The sequence below is a fragment of the Balaenoptera musculus genome, chromosome 19, assembly GCF_009873245.2.
Source record: "Balaenoptera musculus isolate JJ_BM4_2016_0621 chromosome 19, mBalMus1.pri.v3, whole genome shotgun sequence".
Classification (NCBI taxonomy): domain Eukaryota; kingdom Metazoa; phylum Chordata; class Mammalia; order Artiodactyla; family Balaenopteridae; genus Balaenoptera; species Balaenoptera musculus.
In genome coordinates, this window is record NC_045803.1 from 8075114 (window position 1) to 8089593 (window position 14480).

General features: G+C 54.7%; 3 protein-coding genes across 28 annotated transcripts; 2 read left to right on the forward strand and 1 right to left on the reverse strand.

Annotated features, from left to right (window-relative positions):
* Positions 1–2539: 2539 nt before the first annotated feature.
* On the reverse strand, positions 2540–6000 carry FGF21 (fibroblast growth factor 21). The gene is made up of 4 exons (XM_036834635.1): positions 5920–6000; positions 3830–4419; positions 3604–3707; positions 2540–2860 (listed from the first exon to the last, which is right to left on the reverse strand). The coding sequence occupies exons 2-4, from the start codon at positions 4059–4061 to the stop codon at positions 2570–2572; spliced, it is 627 nt and encodes a 208-aa protein (XP_036690530.1). The 5' UTR covers positions 4062–4419; positions 5920–6000; the 3' UTR covers positions 2540–2569.
* Positions 4957–9636, forward strand: FUT1 (fucosyltransferase 1 (H blood group)). Of its 21 annotated transcripts, none has more exons than XR_005017535.1 (4): positions 5008–5766; positions 6270–6464; positions 6694–8383; positions 8910–9583. XR_005017535.1 is itself a non-coding variant. In XM_036834630.1 (3 exons), the coding sequence occupies exon 3, from the start codon at positions 6696–6698 to the stop codon at positions 7791–7793; it is 1098 nt and encodes a 365-aa protein (XP_036690525.1). In that variant the 5' UTR covers positions 4982–5168; positions 6270–6464; positions 6694–6695; the 3' UTR covers positions 7794–9583. The 21 variants fall into 21 exon arrangements, 14 of the variants coding, with proteins under 14 accessions (XP_036690522.1, XP_036690525.1, XP_036690517.1 ...); XR_005017534.1 differs by having other exon boundaries at positions 5008–5645; positions 6270–6450; XR_005017536.1 differs by having other exon boundaries at positions 5011–5645.
* Positions 9637–10182: 546 nt separating this feature from the next.
* Positions 10183–14424, forward strand: IZUMO1 (izumo sperm-egg fusion 1). Of its 6 annotated transcripts, none has more exons than XM_036834173.1 (10): positions 10183–10315; positions 10636–11168; positions 11530–11604; positions 11987–12073; positions 12336–12356; positions 12701–12781; positions 12973–13073; positions 13344–13497; positions 13828–14035; positions 14277–14424. In XM_036834173.1, exons 2-10 carry the CDS (start codon positions 10931–10933, stop codon positions 14401–14403), a joined length of 1092 nt encoding a protein of 363 aa, XP_036690068.1. In that variant the 5' UTR covers positions 10183–10315; positions 10636–10930; the 3' UTR covers positions 14404–14424. The 6 variants fall into 6 exon arrangements, with proteins under 6 accessions (XP_036690068.1, XP_036690070.1, XP_036690069.1 ...); XM_036834175.1 differs by having other exon boundaries at positions 13380–13497; XM_036834174.1 differs by having other exon boundaries at positions 10888–11168.
* The last annotated feature ends 56 nt before the right edge of the window (positions 14425–14480 follow it).

The following is a 14480-nucleotide window of genomic DNA, read 5'->3' on the forward strand; positions in this document are numbered from 1 at the left end:
ATTAGCATCTATCACGTTACAGAATTATCCTTTCTTTTTAGTGGTTGGACAAAGCTCTATTCTTGTGAAAACTAATGGAAGCAAAACCCAGATTGATTTTGGCAGGAACTCTGGGGGTAAAGGAGAGAAGAGGTTCAGGTACCGGGAGGGAAGTAAACAGAGGAGGTATATCTCTCTCTGAAATATTGGCAATGTGGCTATGCTGAGAGGTTGTATTTTTTCATACTGTATGGAAACAGCAGAGAGTGAACTATGAGAATGATGAGGCTAGGAAAGCTATCCTGGCCACCCCACTCCCTACCGAACAAATTCCTCAATTATTTACATGTGAGCAAGAGAAGATGGATTGTGGCAACTGCATATAGAGACGTGTACTGAGTTAAAAGCATTGCCTGGAAATGCACGTCCCCTGGAACCAATGAATGTGGCCGTATTTGGAAACAGGGTCTTTATCAAGTTAATATGAGGTCATACTGGGTTAGAGTGGTACCCTCGTAAGAAGAAACAGACCCTCGGGGAGAAGGCCATGTGAAGATGGAGGCAGAGATAGGAGTGATGCGTCTACAAGCCGAGGGATGCCAAGGATTGTCAGCAACCACCAGAAGCTGGGAAGAAGCAAGGAAGGATCTTCCCCTAGAGCCTTTAGAGAGGGCATTGCCCTGTTGACACCTTGATTTCAGACTTCTAGCCTCCAGAACCGTGAGAGAACAAACTTCTGTTATTTTCAGCCCTGTAGTTTGTGGTACTTTCTTACCGCAGCCCTAGGGAACTAATAAATCCTCATTCCATTCTCCCACCAGTTGGTGGCAGCCACTAATCTGATTTCTGTCCCTATGAATTAGCCTTTCTCCCAGAATTTTGGATGCAATAGGTCTGGGCTCCAGAACGTGAATTTCTAACAAGTTCCCGGGTGATGTTAATGCTGCTGGTTTGGGGCCGCGCTTTGAGAAGAGCCACTCTACAGCATCTCAAGTTTAGACCACTTGGGGTGCAGGTTCCAGCCAACGAAAGAGCAAACTAGGGCCACCCCCCAGCCCCTAGAGCTCACCCTGGAATCTGGAATCTCTGTCAATCAATTCATCTACCGGCTCCCCTTCCCAGACTGGCTGCCCAGTTTGCTGTCAATTTCAAGGGGAAGATCTTGCAATTCTTTTGGTGTGTGTCATAGTTCCTCACTGATCACACTTTGTACCTCACCCAGTGGAGGCTGCCAGGGGTCAAGTCTAGAAGCATTTGGAGATGAGGGGGAGGATCCTGAGGAAGATCAGCAGTCCTGTGTCAGGCAGCAACCTCAGAGGATGGTCTTTGGACAAGGGGACACTGACCTGCTTCTACCAGAAAGGAGGCACTATACCGTTGGGAAAGGAGGCACTACACAGAGTGACAGGTGCTCGTTTGAACACATTTTGCAGGTTCCCTGTCTGATTTCCCCTTTCTGGGTCCCCGCCCCCTTGTGGCATTTCAGATTCTGTTTCCAGTGAGAACTCTCCCTTGACTGAGCCGGTCTGGTTCCATCAGAGTGGGAAACTGTATTTTCTACAAGACACAGACCTTCATTTTCTCCAGGCATTGAATCCCTCCCATGACCATCTGGGACCCACACTTATACTCCTTTTGACTGAGATGTTCCTCTCACTTGGACCTTGGAATTTAGATCAAGGGCTTGAGACCACAACTCCTGTGAGGCTGCAGTGGTCAGTCAGACACCTGGGGTCCAGCCAAAGCTGACCCACCCCTGTGAATCTTTCCTAACCAGGAAATAACTTGAAGGGCAATATGGAAATCTAAGTTGTGGAAAGGGAGGAAGATGGGCAACGTGCTCACTGAGATTGGATTCTGTGACAGTCATTACACTCCAAAGTCCATAAGCACCTGGATGGAAGCATTCAGATTCTCAGGTCCTTTTCCTGAGACCCAGGACTCCCAATCTTCAGCCCCTCCTCTCTCAGACCAGGGTGCCCAGGTTCTTATTCCCCTGTTCTCCAGGATCCAGGTGTCCAGCCCACTGATCCCTCAGGACCCAAGAGTGTGCTCCTAGACCCAACTACACCCCCAGAATCCAAGAGTCCTTGCCCCAGCCCTGAGGACCAAGAAGTCTTTCCATTCCTAGTGCTAAATGAACCCAGAAAACTACATCTCCCATGAGGCTGTGGGTCTGCTGTGTCATTTTTTAAAAATGTCCCCCGTTATTGAGATACCTCAGAGAAATAGTTCCACAACACTAACACGAGGTTGGGGACAGGGGGAGGGGGAGAGGGAGAATAACAAGTCCTGTCCTGTCAAAGGGCAGGGATAGTCCAGAGTCCCTGGGAACGCCTTAGTGGAGCAGAAATCTGAGGGCTGGCCAGGGGAGGGGGGCAGAAAGGCTGGGACCTTCCCACAGCCTTGCGGCAATGGGCGGGGCAAGGGGAGACCAGGAAGCTGACCCCATTTCCTCCCTCAAACACATGTGCTCACTCTGATCCTTCTCTCAGACTCTTTATTATTTCAAGTAAGAAAAATAAGAAAATAAATAAGATAAATAATACAATAAATAAAGAGGAGACTCAGTAATAAACAGCCTGTGGCTTCAGGAAGTGTAGCTGGGGCTTCGGCCATGTGAAGGTCCCACCATGCTCAGGGGGTCCGAGGAACCCACGTCGGGAGGCTCGGGGGCCAAGATCCCTGGAGACTCCAGGGGTGCCGGGAGGAAGCCTGGCAGTGGCAGGAAGCGAGCAGGTCCCCGGGGGGCCAGGTCCCAGTTGGAGGAGCGGTGCGGGGGCAGGCGGAGTGGAAGGCCAAGAGCCTCAGACTGGTAAACGTTGTATCCATCCTCGAGAAGCAGCTCCCGGAAGCTGCAGGCCTGGGGGTCGAAGTGGAGCTGAGGGGGTGAGAACGAAGATCAGAGACGTGGGATTCCTCTACACCTTCCTCCTGCAGGAACCCCAGCTCCATCCTCTCCCAGACTCAGGGGTGCAGGCCCCCAGCTCTCTCCCCTTTCAGACCACAGAGTCCTGTCCTCCAACAGGATGTGGGAGTCCCGGGACTCCTGGGGAGCCGGGGGACCCACTCCTTCCTCAGATGCAGAGGCCAGGTCCCCAGCCCCTTCCTCAAAACCACAGAAGCAGGCTCTTCCTTTACCCCTAGGCAGTCCCGCCAGGCCCACCTCCTTGCCCTCACTTCACAGAGAAGAATATTCCAGCCCAGGGATCAATGGAGGCTCTCTAAGTCCTGGCAGGGGCATCTGGCTAGCACCCAAGGTCATGTTCACTTTACAGGCCATCGATTCCCAGAGTGACCCTGCACCCAGCATGAGTCAGGCCTGTAGGAGCCTGTGTGGTCAGCATGGGTTACGAGTCACAAGACTCGGTCTCCCAGGTCATTCTGTCATTCACAGGCTTTGTGACTTGGGGCCGGTGGTGGCCCTGCCTGAGCCTCAGTTTCCTCTTCTTGTGAACATGGATGATAACAGCTGCCCCCTCCAGGGATTGTGGCGAGGTCGGGGCATGCAGAGAGCATCGAGCCAAGCCTGGCCAAGGTCAAAGGTGCAAAACGTGGTCCCCCAGACTGTGAGGATGGGGAGAGGAAGGGTGGAGCGCATGGACAGGGGTCCTGGGAACTCACCGATCCATACAGCCTCCCCTCTGGCCCCTGGCACAGGAACCTGGATGTTTTAACTCCCAAGATTTGAATGACCCCTGGCTTTAGGGCTTTCAGCTCCAGAAGACCTGAGAGGAGAAAGTGATCAGGGACTCAGAAGGCCTTTGCCCATCCCTCTCCTCCCTCAGACCCAGGAGGCCAGGCCCCAATTCTCTCCTCCCTCAGGACCAGGCCCTACCCCTACACTCACTTTCAGGGCTCTGGCGGGCCGTCCCCACCACTGTGCCATCAGCCCTGATCTCCAGGTGGGCCTCCGTCTCCTGGGCGTCATCCGTGTAGAGGTATCGCTGGCGGACTTGGCCCCCAAATTGGAGGAGGGGGCTGGAGTCAGGAATGGGATGTGCCTGGCACGCTCCCAGCAGGACAGCTAGCACAGGGACCCACAGTCCCAGGTGCTCGAATTTGGCCTTGTCCCAGCCCATCAATGGTTCACGTCCTCAAGTGAGGTATGGGGTCTGGGCTTTGAAGACCTGAATGGTCTAGATTCTGTTTCAGAGCCTGGTTGTCGGGGAGAGCAGATTCACGATGGCTTCTCTGGTAGCTGAAATGCCTGGGTCCTCTTGCACCTGGATTCACAGCTGACAGGACACCCAGATCTCTTGGGAAGAATGCAGGTGCTCCAGAATTTATACCCAGACAGACCCGCCCAATCACCTTCCCGACGCTTGACCCTTGATATTTGACCTACATGGCAGATGCTAGAATTCCACGGTGGCCAGGTCAGCCTGAACGGATGATGCAATCGGGGGTCCTTCCAGCTGGGGCCCTGGGCTCCTGGGTCTGAGGAATCAGGGGGATAGAAATGTGATGAACTGGGACCTGAGTGAAAGGGGCTGGGGGCCCAGACCGTTTGGTTTGAGGGAGGAGGGAGCTGGGGGCCTGGACTCCTGAGTTAGAGCAGGAAGGGGGGCTGGGATCCGCCTCTCTGCCTGACTTGATGCAGATTGTGTCCCACAACTGGCATTTCTGCATCTCACCTGACTTTCTGGGTTTCTGGGGGTTCCCTGAACACTGAGGTTCCCTGATCATCAGGAAAGCAGCAAGTGCCACATGATCAAAGCGTCCTCCTCAAGGACACGGGAGTCCTGGTGTGGAAGCTTCAGACCACCCTCCTCACCAACCCCAGCCCAGGCACTCATACACCAAAATCCCAGCCTCCTCCTCCTGGACCCTGATGCAATCCTGATGTTTCTTTCACCAGAGAAGCTAACCAAGATCAGACCGGTGCCCTCAAAATAGCCTGGGGAAGTGGGGGGAGGGTGAGAATCTTTGACTCAGAGTTGACAACTGACAGGCTCAGGAGGGAGAAATTAGACCCAAGGTCCCAAAGGGAATGAGGGGTTGAGCAATTTCCTGGAACCTAAGCGTGCAAGAGTCTGAACACCAGATCTGAAGGAGACGGGTGACTGGAGGCCCGGACTTCTCATTCTGAGGAGGGGGCTGGGGGCTGGGAATCCTGCGTCTGGAGAAATTATGATCAGATCTCTAGAGAGTCAAGTCCAATTCCCGGGCCTTTGCTTTCTTGAATGGTAATTGTCAGACCGCTCGGGCCAGGCTGGGGGTTGGTGGGGAGAAGCCTCGGGTCGAGGGAAACCGCCTCAGGTCTGCAGGAGAGGGAGGCTTTTGCTACTAGCCGGCTCTGCCTCGGCCTCTGTGGAAGAGAGTTTCCCTTCCACTTCTGCTTTCTCCGTTCCCGCCCTCGGGAGAGGCGGTACGTTCCCTTCTGGAAAGCAGCAGTCAGGTGCCGGACGCTAGGATTCCCTCAGAAGGAGAGACTGGGAGCCGGGACTCTCGAGTTTGCGGGTGGATGGGGCGGACAGGGGATCGGTGGCCCCTGGTGGGCGCGGGGACACTTTCCCGCCAGAGGCTCTCACGCCGGGACTCAGAGCCGGAGGAGGCTTTGCACCCGCCCATGGAGAAGCCAGGTTAACAGGTTCTGCATCCCCGCGGGAGGACGCGACAGGGGGCGGAAGCCGCTGGGGCGTGGCCGGACTCGGCGCATCCAGGTACACTGGGCGGATGGAGAACCTAGAAACTGGAGGGGAAGAGGTCGAAGCGCCGGGTCCAGCGTTGCAGCTGGGCGCTAGATCTCCGTGTCCACGGAAGGATGGGCTGCTAGGAGGCCAGGTGGGCTGCCCCGGGCTGGCCGATGTCAGGCAGGAGGGGGGCTGGGGCGCGGGTCTCCTGGTCCTGGGAGGGCACAGGGCGGGGGCTGCTGCCCTAGACCGGGGAGCTGGGGCTCCGCGCCAGGGAAGGGGCGGGGCTCCACCTCCGAGCTACCTGCCGGCCGGGGAGGGGCGGAGGCTGTGATCCTCCGGACCGCGTCCCCGCTCCTACCTCCCCTTCCCGAGCCCTCGCAGCCAGTCGGGGGAGGCGGCGTGGAGGGGGAGGGCTGTCGGGCCTGGGAACCTGGAGTCCAGGGTTCCGGGGGCCGCCGGATGTGGGCTGCACTTGGGGCCGGAACGCTCCGTTCACGCCAAGCTGACTGTGGAGCTCAGGTAAGTGAGAAATGCAGATGCCTCGGACCCAGGAATCGGGGCTTCAGTCCCAGGAGGCGCTCCCCCAACCTCTAACTCCCTATGACCCCCAGGAGTCTCCTCCACCCCGACCCCCAACTCCTGCTCCTCCAGGAAACAAGATCCCCCATCCAGGCCTGGACCTCCAGCCTCTCATGTTCTACTTGGCCTGTTGCTTCCTGCCACCTCCGTGGTGCACTCCGCCCGTCACACACAGGTTCACTGAGAAAGGAGTTGGGGCAATGCTGTCCAACGTCAGTGGACCTTGCTGCCTGGGAGAGTGAAATTCCAAGATGTGAGGACAAGGTGGTGGGTCCTGAACCATTGCTATTTTGGAAACCACTAATTTTCACCATCTTCCATCTGGTGAAATTCCAAGCCCTTAACTTCTCCTAATTCAGATCCAGGAGCCCTGATCCCCTTTTCCCTCAGACCCAGGTGTCCAAACCCAGAGTTTCCTCATTCTCTCAGGCCTCTCCTCCTTGACATTCACTCTCAAGCTTTGAGTATCTCGTAATTCACTTTTCTTCCCTTGCAGCCATGTGGGCACCCAGGGTCCGTCACCTCTGTCTGACCTTCCTGCTAGCCTGTGTTTTTGCCTCAGTCTTCTTCCTCCACATCCACCGAGACCTCTTTCACAATGGCTTAGGCCTGTCTGCCCTATGTCCCGACCGTAACCCAGTGACATCCCCTGTGGCCGTCATCTGCCTGTCGGACACACCCATAAACCCCAAGGCCTCTTTTTCCTGTCCCAAGCATCCTGCTTCCCTCTCAGGAACCTGGACTATCTACCCAAATGGCCGGCTTGGGAACCAGATGGGACAGTACGCCACGCTGCTGGCCCTGGCCCAGCTCAACGGCCGCCAGGCCTTCATCCAGCCTGCCATGCACGCCACCCTGGCCCCCGTGTTCCGCATCACCCTGCCCGTGCTGGCGCCTGAGGTGAATGGCCGCACTCCTTGGCGGGAGCTGGAGCTTCACGACTGGATGTCGGAGGAGTACGCCCAATTGAAGGAGCCCTGGCTGAGGCTCACCGGTTTCCCCTGTTCCTGGACTTTCTTCCATCATCTCCGGGAACAGATCCGCAGCGAGTTCACCCTGCACGACCACCTTCGGCGAGAGGCCCAGAGTTTACTGAATCAGTTCCGGCTCAGCCGCACGGGGGACCGCCCGAGCACCTTCGTGGGTGTCCACGTGCGCCGTGGGGACTACCTGCAGGTGATGCCCTATCAATGGAAGGGTGTAGTGGGTGATCGCGCTTACCTCCAGCAGGCTATGGACTGGTTCCGGGCCCGGCATGAAGCCCCGATCTTTGTGGTCACCAGCAACGGCATGGAGTGGTGCCGGGAAAACATCGACACCTCCCGGGGGGATGTGATCTTCGCTGGCGATGGGCAAGAGCGTACCCCCGGCAAGGACTTCGCGCTGCTCACACAGTGCAACCACACCATCATGACCATTGGCACCTTCGGCTTCTGGGCCGCCTACCTGGCTGGTGGAAACACCATCTACCTGGCCAACTTTACCCTGCCTAACTCCAACTTCCTAAATATCTTTAAACCCGAGGCCGCCTTCCTGCCTGAGTGGGTGGGCATTAATGCAGACTTGGCTCCGCTCCAGATGTTGGCTGAGCATTGAGCAGCAAGGAGACTTTCTGAAATAGTCTGATCAACCTAGGACCAGTGTTATGTATCTCTGGAAGCCCAGAAGCTTCTGGAGAAGCTGGTGGTCCTGCAGCTGGTGGACACCCATTTCTAGAGTGATTCTAGTTGGCTAGACTTGGAGAAAAAGGGGGGGCTGGCTTTCTGCAACTGCCAGAACATTCTAGAATCAATGGAAGATCTTTTCATGATGGCTGGCAATGTCTGCAGAAGCTCATGACACTTCTAGAATGCACAGTGCCCACCTGTTCTTCCCAGCCCATATCCAGAGTACTTCTAGATCACTGCCCCACCAGGAACAGGGAACTCCCTGTTCCAGCATTGACCATCCTGGTCTTTTTGAGAAGAGATATTTCTCTTCCCTGGGTCATCAGGACAGAAGGAACTCATGGGTGTGCTACCGCAAGCACTCACCAACACCCCTTCTGTGTTTCTGGAATGATTCTAGAGGAGGGATTTTTTTCTGGAGAGGATCAGCTCTAATGCCTGTAAAGAACCCTGTGGGGACCTTCCAGAGGGGTTGGGATTCTGGAATTCCAGATTACCTCTGCAAAGAAACTAACAAAGGTAAAACCAGCAGCCCAACACCTCACCACTGCTAGAAAGGTTGATGGATGACAAACTCTCTGTAGCTGGGGCAGTTTGTGTGAAAAGTGGAACTTTACCCAACATTTCAGCCCTTGAAAAACCACAAATATGGTAAAACATGGGAGGGGTGGGGGAAGGGATGCTGCTGAATGCTGCAGCTTATGGAGAAAGGCTCTGCAGAGATCTAGGGACACCTTTTTTTTTTTTAAGCTCAAAACTACCAAAGGTAGACATGCAAATCTTGGCTCCAAGTTCATGTTGCTTTACCCAATTAAGGAAGTTTCCTCCTCTGCAGCTGGGCTGCTGGGGAGTGATGGTGTAACAGGGAAGAACAAAATCTGATTCCATGTTGGATCTGTTTCTTTTATGTTAACTTTTGTTTTCCCTTGTTTTTGTTACTATAATCACTAAAAGGATGCTATCTATAGCTATAAGCATACATAATGGTCTGCATGGGGAACCCTGCCCCTCTGCCTGAATGTTAAACCAAAGTGCCTTTGTTCAGCTCACAGGGAAACATCCTGCCCGCCCACCCATGAAGGACTGCAAGAAAGAAGAAATTAACACACCCCCTCCCCGATGCTGGCCAAGCCAGGAGATGTTTTGCAAGATTTATGGCCTTTTTACTTTACTTCCTCACCTCCTCCCCCTCTCTGTTCTATAAAAGAAACTAGCATCCAGGCCCCATAAGATGGTACTCTAGGACACTAGTCTGCCCTCTTCTCTAACACCTGGCTTTCTGAATAAAGTCACTGTTCCTTGCCTCAACACCTCATCTCCCAATTTATTGGCCTGTCATGCAGCGAGCTTGGACTCGGTAACAATGGGGTTGATTTACTGAAAGTCAGCTGGCGTAAGGGTGCCCTCTGGGCTTGCAGAAAGCTGCGGGTATTGTGCCCCTGGCCAACCACTGTCTGCCCCTGAATTCACAGAGCCTCTAAATCTGGCTTTGGGTAAGTCAGGGATGAAAGAATCATAAGGTATGCAGACCCAAGACTGGTCTCCAACCCAGGCAGGAGCACAGGGTCTGGCCAAAGAGGATGGGATTCTTGACTCAGATTTCAGGATTCCCTTGAGGCTTTCTGAAGGAAGCGAAGGTAGACACTTTAATTACAGAGTTGTCTGAGAATTTAAGCCCTTTTCTAGTCTTCTCAGGGAATTTTGGGGAACCAGTCCCTACTCAGCTGCCATAGGTGGGAGAGAGGGAGGTATGAATTAAAAATCCTCATCACCAACCCGTCTCTGCAGGTTTTTTGGAGTCTCGTGTGCATGAGGATGTGTGTAAGTGAGTAGGAGTAAAGGTGTGGAGCTTCCGGGGACTCTCACTTCTCATGTCTTGGGATACTGTTCCTGCTCTCTTGTTACTGCACTTGTGTGAGTTATGGTCTCAGAGACCCAATTCCTTTCCCGGACTCTCAGCACTGGCCTCCAGACCTCTCTTTCCCCTGGGACCTCAGCATACAGCCCGAGGCTGGAGAAAGAAGGTGGAGGGGTAGATGGGGGAGTGAGCAAAGATTATAGTTTAAAAAAAAATTTTTTTTTGGCCGCGCTGCTTGGCATGCAGTATCTTAGTTCCCTCACCAGGAATCAAACTCGAGTCCCTTGCAGTGGAAGCGCAGAGTCTTAACTGATGGACCGCCAGTGAAGTCCCAATATTATAATTATTGAACTACATTTCCCATAAAGCTATGGGGTTGTCTGCAGTAATCGGCTATGGAGAGACCCCAGGGCCTTCTGGGAGTCGTAGTCCTAGGGCTAGAAAGGACCACTTCCCACGTTTTCGTGGCTCGAGGACAGTGTTTCCCGAGTGCCGTGGTCAGCTAGCCAAAAGCCTGGGTCCTGGGGCCCAGAGAGAGGCGGAGATTGAAGGCTAGAAGCCCTTTCCTTAGCTTGGAAACCAGAGCCCACAGGGTAAGTCCCCTTCGGTAGACGCTGGGAAAGTTCTAGTCTGAAAAGGGGGCTGTGACATCATGGAGCTATGGGCAGGGCCTCCCTTTGTTGCGGTCCAATCAGACTAAGAGTTGGGCTTCTGGGCGGGGCCAAGGAAACCTCAGGGAATATCTCCTGGGAATTTGGGGCCCAGCCGTGGGTAGCCGGAAGGCAGAGGCTTGGGAGTTCCTATTAGTAAGGGGCGAACCGTGGCTGTGACCTCCAACTAAAAACTGTCTATACCACGCAACCAACCTTCCCCTCCCTCCCACCCACCCCCCCGCCAAAATCCTTAATTTTAGTCGTGGGAAAAAGAGTGGAAGGAGTGGCCTGTTCGTCCTCTCTGAAAGCCCTCAGAACCTGGACTCTTCAGCGAGCCCTAGTGTTGGAAGGTACAACAGTCAGGAGTCAAGGTCGGGCTGCGGCTGTTTAGAGTGATTCGGCACTCCTCGGTTTTCTAATGAGAAGTGTGCGCCCTGCAAATTGGGGCTCCATTAGTCTCGGGGAAGGGTATCTCTCCGTTTAGCGTTCACCTTCTCGGTTTGGGGTAAGAGGAGCCTCCCTGGAGTTCGGCGCGAGCTGCGCGCTCTGGCCGCAATGGGGCCGCGGCGGCTTCCCCTCCTGGTGGCGGCTCTGGCCGGCTGCCTGCTTCCTGCCCGGGGCTGTGTCATGTGTGATCCAAAGGTCGTGGAGGCGCTAAACTCCTTGGAGACGGATTACCTGCCTGGCCACCTGGAGGCCAAGCATCACAAAAACGTGATGAAAAGGGTAAAGCAGGCAGTGGAAGCTTTCAAGGACCTGCCGATTGACGAGGATTCCTATATGGGGGTCGTCGGTGAGGACGGAGTGCGACTTCTGGGTCCTGGGAAAGGAGGGGTCTGGGGCTAGGATTGCTGGGAGGTGCTGGGGAGAAAGGGCTGGAGGTACAGTCTCCTGGGTTCGGGAATGGAGAAGGCTGGGATGCAGATTCTGGGGTTCCCCAGGGCTGGCAAATACTGTTCTCCCTACCTTTTATCCTGCAATTTTATTCAATATGTAATAAAATAAGACTACAACTCCCAGAAGGCAACGGCGTGGGTTAATCCCTTTACCAGGCCAATCCTTGCCCATTGGCCCCATGGGTGTTGTAGTTTCTAAGACTAGGTGAGCCAATGAGACAGCAATGCTTGGAATCTGGGGTTTATCTCCCCCCACAGATGAGGCCACACTGGAAAAGGCAGCTTGGAGTTTGCTGAAGGATCTGAAACGCATCATGGACAGTGATGTAAAAGGTAAATGCACAGAGGGGGCAGGAGAGGGCTTCCAGAAACTCTCAGGGAAGTGATTGCTGGTGACACCTGGTCTGGTGGTCAGGTACTGGACTCTGGAACCAGACTGCCTAGGTTCAAATTCTGGCTTTGCCGGTTTCCTAGCTGTGTGGCGTTGAGCGCTTTGTCACCTCTAAAATGGAAACCATAACAGAGCCTTCATCCCTGTTGTTGCTTAGCCCAGTGGCCAGCATTATGTTAAGTGGTCATTACATTTTATTGTCCTTCCCTGAGAAGACCCAAAAGCCAGGCTCTGCAGACAGAGGCCAACTTCCTGTACCTCACATCTGGGAGGAGCAGGAGGGTGGGGGTGGGGACTACTCTGAGTCATCCTGCTTCTTCCCAGGTGAGCTCTTCGTGAAGGAGCTGTTCTGGATGTTGCGCCTGGCAAAGGATAACTTTGCCAGCTACGCTGCTCAGTTTCAAAAAGCGGGTGAGAGAAGATGGGAGTCCGGCATCCCAGCCTTCTCTTTTCACAGTCCAGGAGTCCCTGACCCCAGCCTTCTGCTTCTCCGAGTCCCATACATCAGCTCTCCCAACCCCTTCCTCCCTCAGACCCAGGGGCCCAGACACCCAAGTCTTTCCTTCCTGGAACTCAAGAGCCCCAGCCCTAGCCTGTTCCTTCACCCCCTCTCTCATCCCCTTTAACTTAGAAATCTGACTTTTTTTTTTTTTAATTCTTTCTACCGAGGCAGCTTTTTGTCCCAACAAATGTGGTGAGTCCGGATTATGGGAACTGGTCCTCTATCCCTCATCCCTGCCCCGTGAATACCCAGCCTCCCTCTTTTGGGTCTGTGTGTTTTTTCATTCTCCGCGTGGAGGGGTTCCTGGGTCTCCCGTATTCCTTTTGTACCTCGGACTTCTTGGGAAGCGGGCATATACTTTTTGCACTCTTTACTGAGCTTGGTTAGACTGGCTTCCTACAGGGCTGTGTTCTAGCCCAGCCCCGCAGGCTGACCTCAGGATTCGGCTCTTGAGCCTGCCCCAGCCCTTGGCCCTGCCCTCTCCTCTTAGCCCCGCCTCTTAGTGGGGGGACACAGCCTCGATCCTGCCCCTTCAGGTTTGATGTTGCAGCCTCTGATCTGGTGCAGTACCTGCCAGAAGCAGGTTCACTCTTGTCGAAAGTCCTCGAATTGCGGAGGTGAGAGAGCTGGGCCCAGCCGGAGGGGTTGGCGCAAGAGGGGCGGAGCCAGAGGAGAGATCAAGAGTCTAAAGAGGTCGGAGACTGGAGACAGCTAACAAGAAAAGGCGTGGGGGGAGACCAAGTGGAAGGGGGTTGGGAGAGGGCCCAGAACCGTGAAAGAGCATCCCACAGTAACCCCCTATCCCCAGAGCGCAAAGTCAAGGTCCATCAAATGGAAGATATGATCCTGGATTGTGAGCTCAACTGGCATAAAATCTCTCAAGGCCTGACGGATTACAGCTTTTACAGGGTGGGGCCCTCCGACTCCCGTTACCCTTGAACTCCAAGTCCATCAGGCTTGCATGAGCCCCCTGGCCCTTGTATCCACGGGCCTGCACCCATAATGCCCATGACCCATGACCCACCAAGTTTGGCTTCTTCTGATCCCCTGGGACCCCATGCCCTGACCAGTACACCCTGGACTCCCATCTCTCCACTGAAGCCCCATGATCTCCTCACCCCTGTACTCCCCAACCCCTGAATCCCCCAGGCCTCTGTGACCCCTTGAGCTTGGGTCTAGGTTTGGGGGAACCATTCCGAGACCTTGATGTCCAAGGGGAAGGAGCCCACCCTGACCAAGACCATGGTGCGTCCGAAGGATGCAGGCACCTATCGCTGCGAGCTGGGCTCCGTGCAATCCAGTCCAGCCACGATCATCTACTTTCATGTCACAGGTCAGTGCTGGGGAGTTGAGAGAAGTGGGATTCAGGCTCCTGGCGGGGGTGGGGTGGGGGGGGCGGCTTCAGGGGCGTGGCTTATGGGGCATAACTTCCCATCGGGGTGTGGTTTCAGGCCACGAGGGTATGGCTTCCTGCCCTGAGTGTGGCCTCTGGCCACTGGGCCAGGGCTCCCTTGTGGGTGTGTTTGGGCTTCACGCAGTTGGAGGCGTGATTATGTCCCGGAGGGCCTGGGTCCTGGGGCAAGTTACTGTGGGGAGAGCTTGCCTTGGCCTTGGCGGGACCTTTGCGCCCTCCCAGGACTGCTCCTAACCGCTGTTCTATCAGTATTGCCCAAAAGAATCGTGGAGGAGATACCGTCACCAAACACTGAAACCGAGGATGAGGTGGCCCCAGGTGAGGTGACTTTGGATCGCCCCCAGACGGCCACAACCCTCCAGTCGCAGTCTCCGAAGCCAGAGAAAGTGCTGAGAAGCCGCCTGGTCGGGCCGCTGATCTGGGGCTTTGTCGTGCTGATAGCCAGCGTTGCAACCGCGTGAGCCGCTCACTGAAGAAGGCAGGGCTTGGAGCGAGGGGCGGGGGCTTCCAACTACCTAATACAGAAGGGGGTCTCCAGCCAAGGAACGCTGAGAGCCGGACTTCCTTTGGGAGCGGGGCTTACCTAGGAGGGCGAAGCTTGGATAATTGCTAGAATAAGATCAAACATAGAGAGGCCGAGAGGGGTGTTCCTCCCTCATTAGGACCTAACCTGTTTCTGCTATTTGTACCCCAACCAGGATACTTTTCTCTCGGTCTGGGAAAGTGATCGATTTCATAAAGTCCTCCTGGTTCAGCACTGGCAATGGAGCTGCTCAGGACTCTGGGGTTTCAAAAGAAAAGACCAAAGAATCAAGGAGAAAATAAATATTTATCTGGTTGTCTAAGTATCTGACTCACTCCTCCGGACTGATTCTAACTTTTGGTTCCCCTAGGGAAGCCTG

What these genes read in the sequence shown, in the direction of transcription:
- IZUMO1 (XM_036834173.1), top strand. Translation starts at nt 10,931, where the DNA reads ATGGGGCCGCGGCGGCTTCCCCTCCTGGTGGCGGCTCTGGCCGGCTGC. An exon ending in TTTTTGTCCCAACAAATGTG is followed by an intron (nt 12,357 to 12,700) that starts GTGAGTCCGGAT and finishes CTGCCCCTTCAG; the next exon opens with GTTTGATGTTGCAGCCTCTG. An exon ending in ATAGCCAGCGTTGCAACCGC is followed by an intron (nt 14,036 to 14,276) that starts GTGAGCCGCTCA and finishes TACCCCAACCAG; the next exon opens with GATACTTTTCTCTCGGTCTG.
- FGF21 (XM_036834635.1), bottom strand. Translation starts at nt 4,061, where the DNA reads ATGGGCTGGGACAAGGCCAAATTCGAGCACCTGGGACTGTGGGTCCCT. An exon ending in GGCCCGCCAGAGCCCTGAAA is followed by an intron (nt 3,708 to 3,829) that starts GTGAGTGTAGGG and finishes TTCTCCTCTCAG; the next exon opens with GTCTTCTGGAGCTGAAAGCC. An exon ending in AGGGGAGGCTGTATGGATCG is followed by an intron (nt 2,861 to 3,603) that starts GTGAGTTCCCAG and finishes TCACCCCCTCAG; the next exon opens with CTCCACTTCGACCCCCAGGC.
- FUT1 (XM_036834619.1), top strand. Translation starts at nt 5,166, where the DNA reads ATGGTAATTGTCAGACCGCTCGGGCCAGGCTGGGGGTTGGTGGGGAGA. An exon ending in GCCGGACTCGGCGCATCCAG is followed by an intron (nt 5,646 to 6,269) that starts GTACACTGGGCG and finishes CTGCTCCTCCAG; the next exon opens with GAAACAAGATCCCCCATCCA. An exon ending in GGAGAGTGAAATTCCAAGAT is followed by an intron (nt 6,451 to 6,693) that starts GTGAGGACAAGG and finishes CTTCCCTTGCAG; the next exon opens with CCATGTGGGCACCCAGGGTC.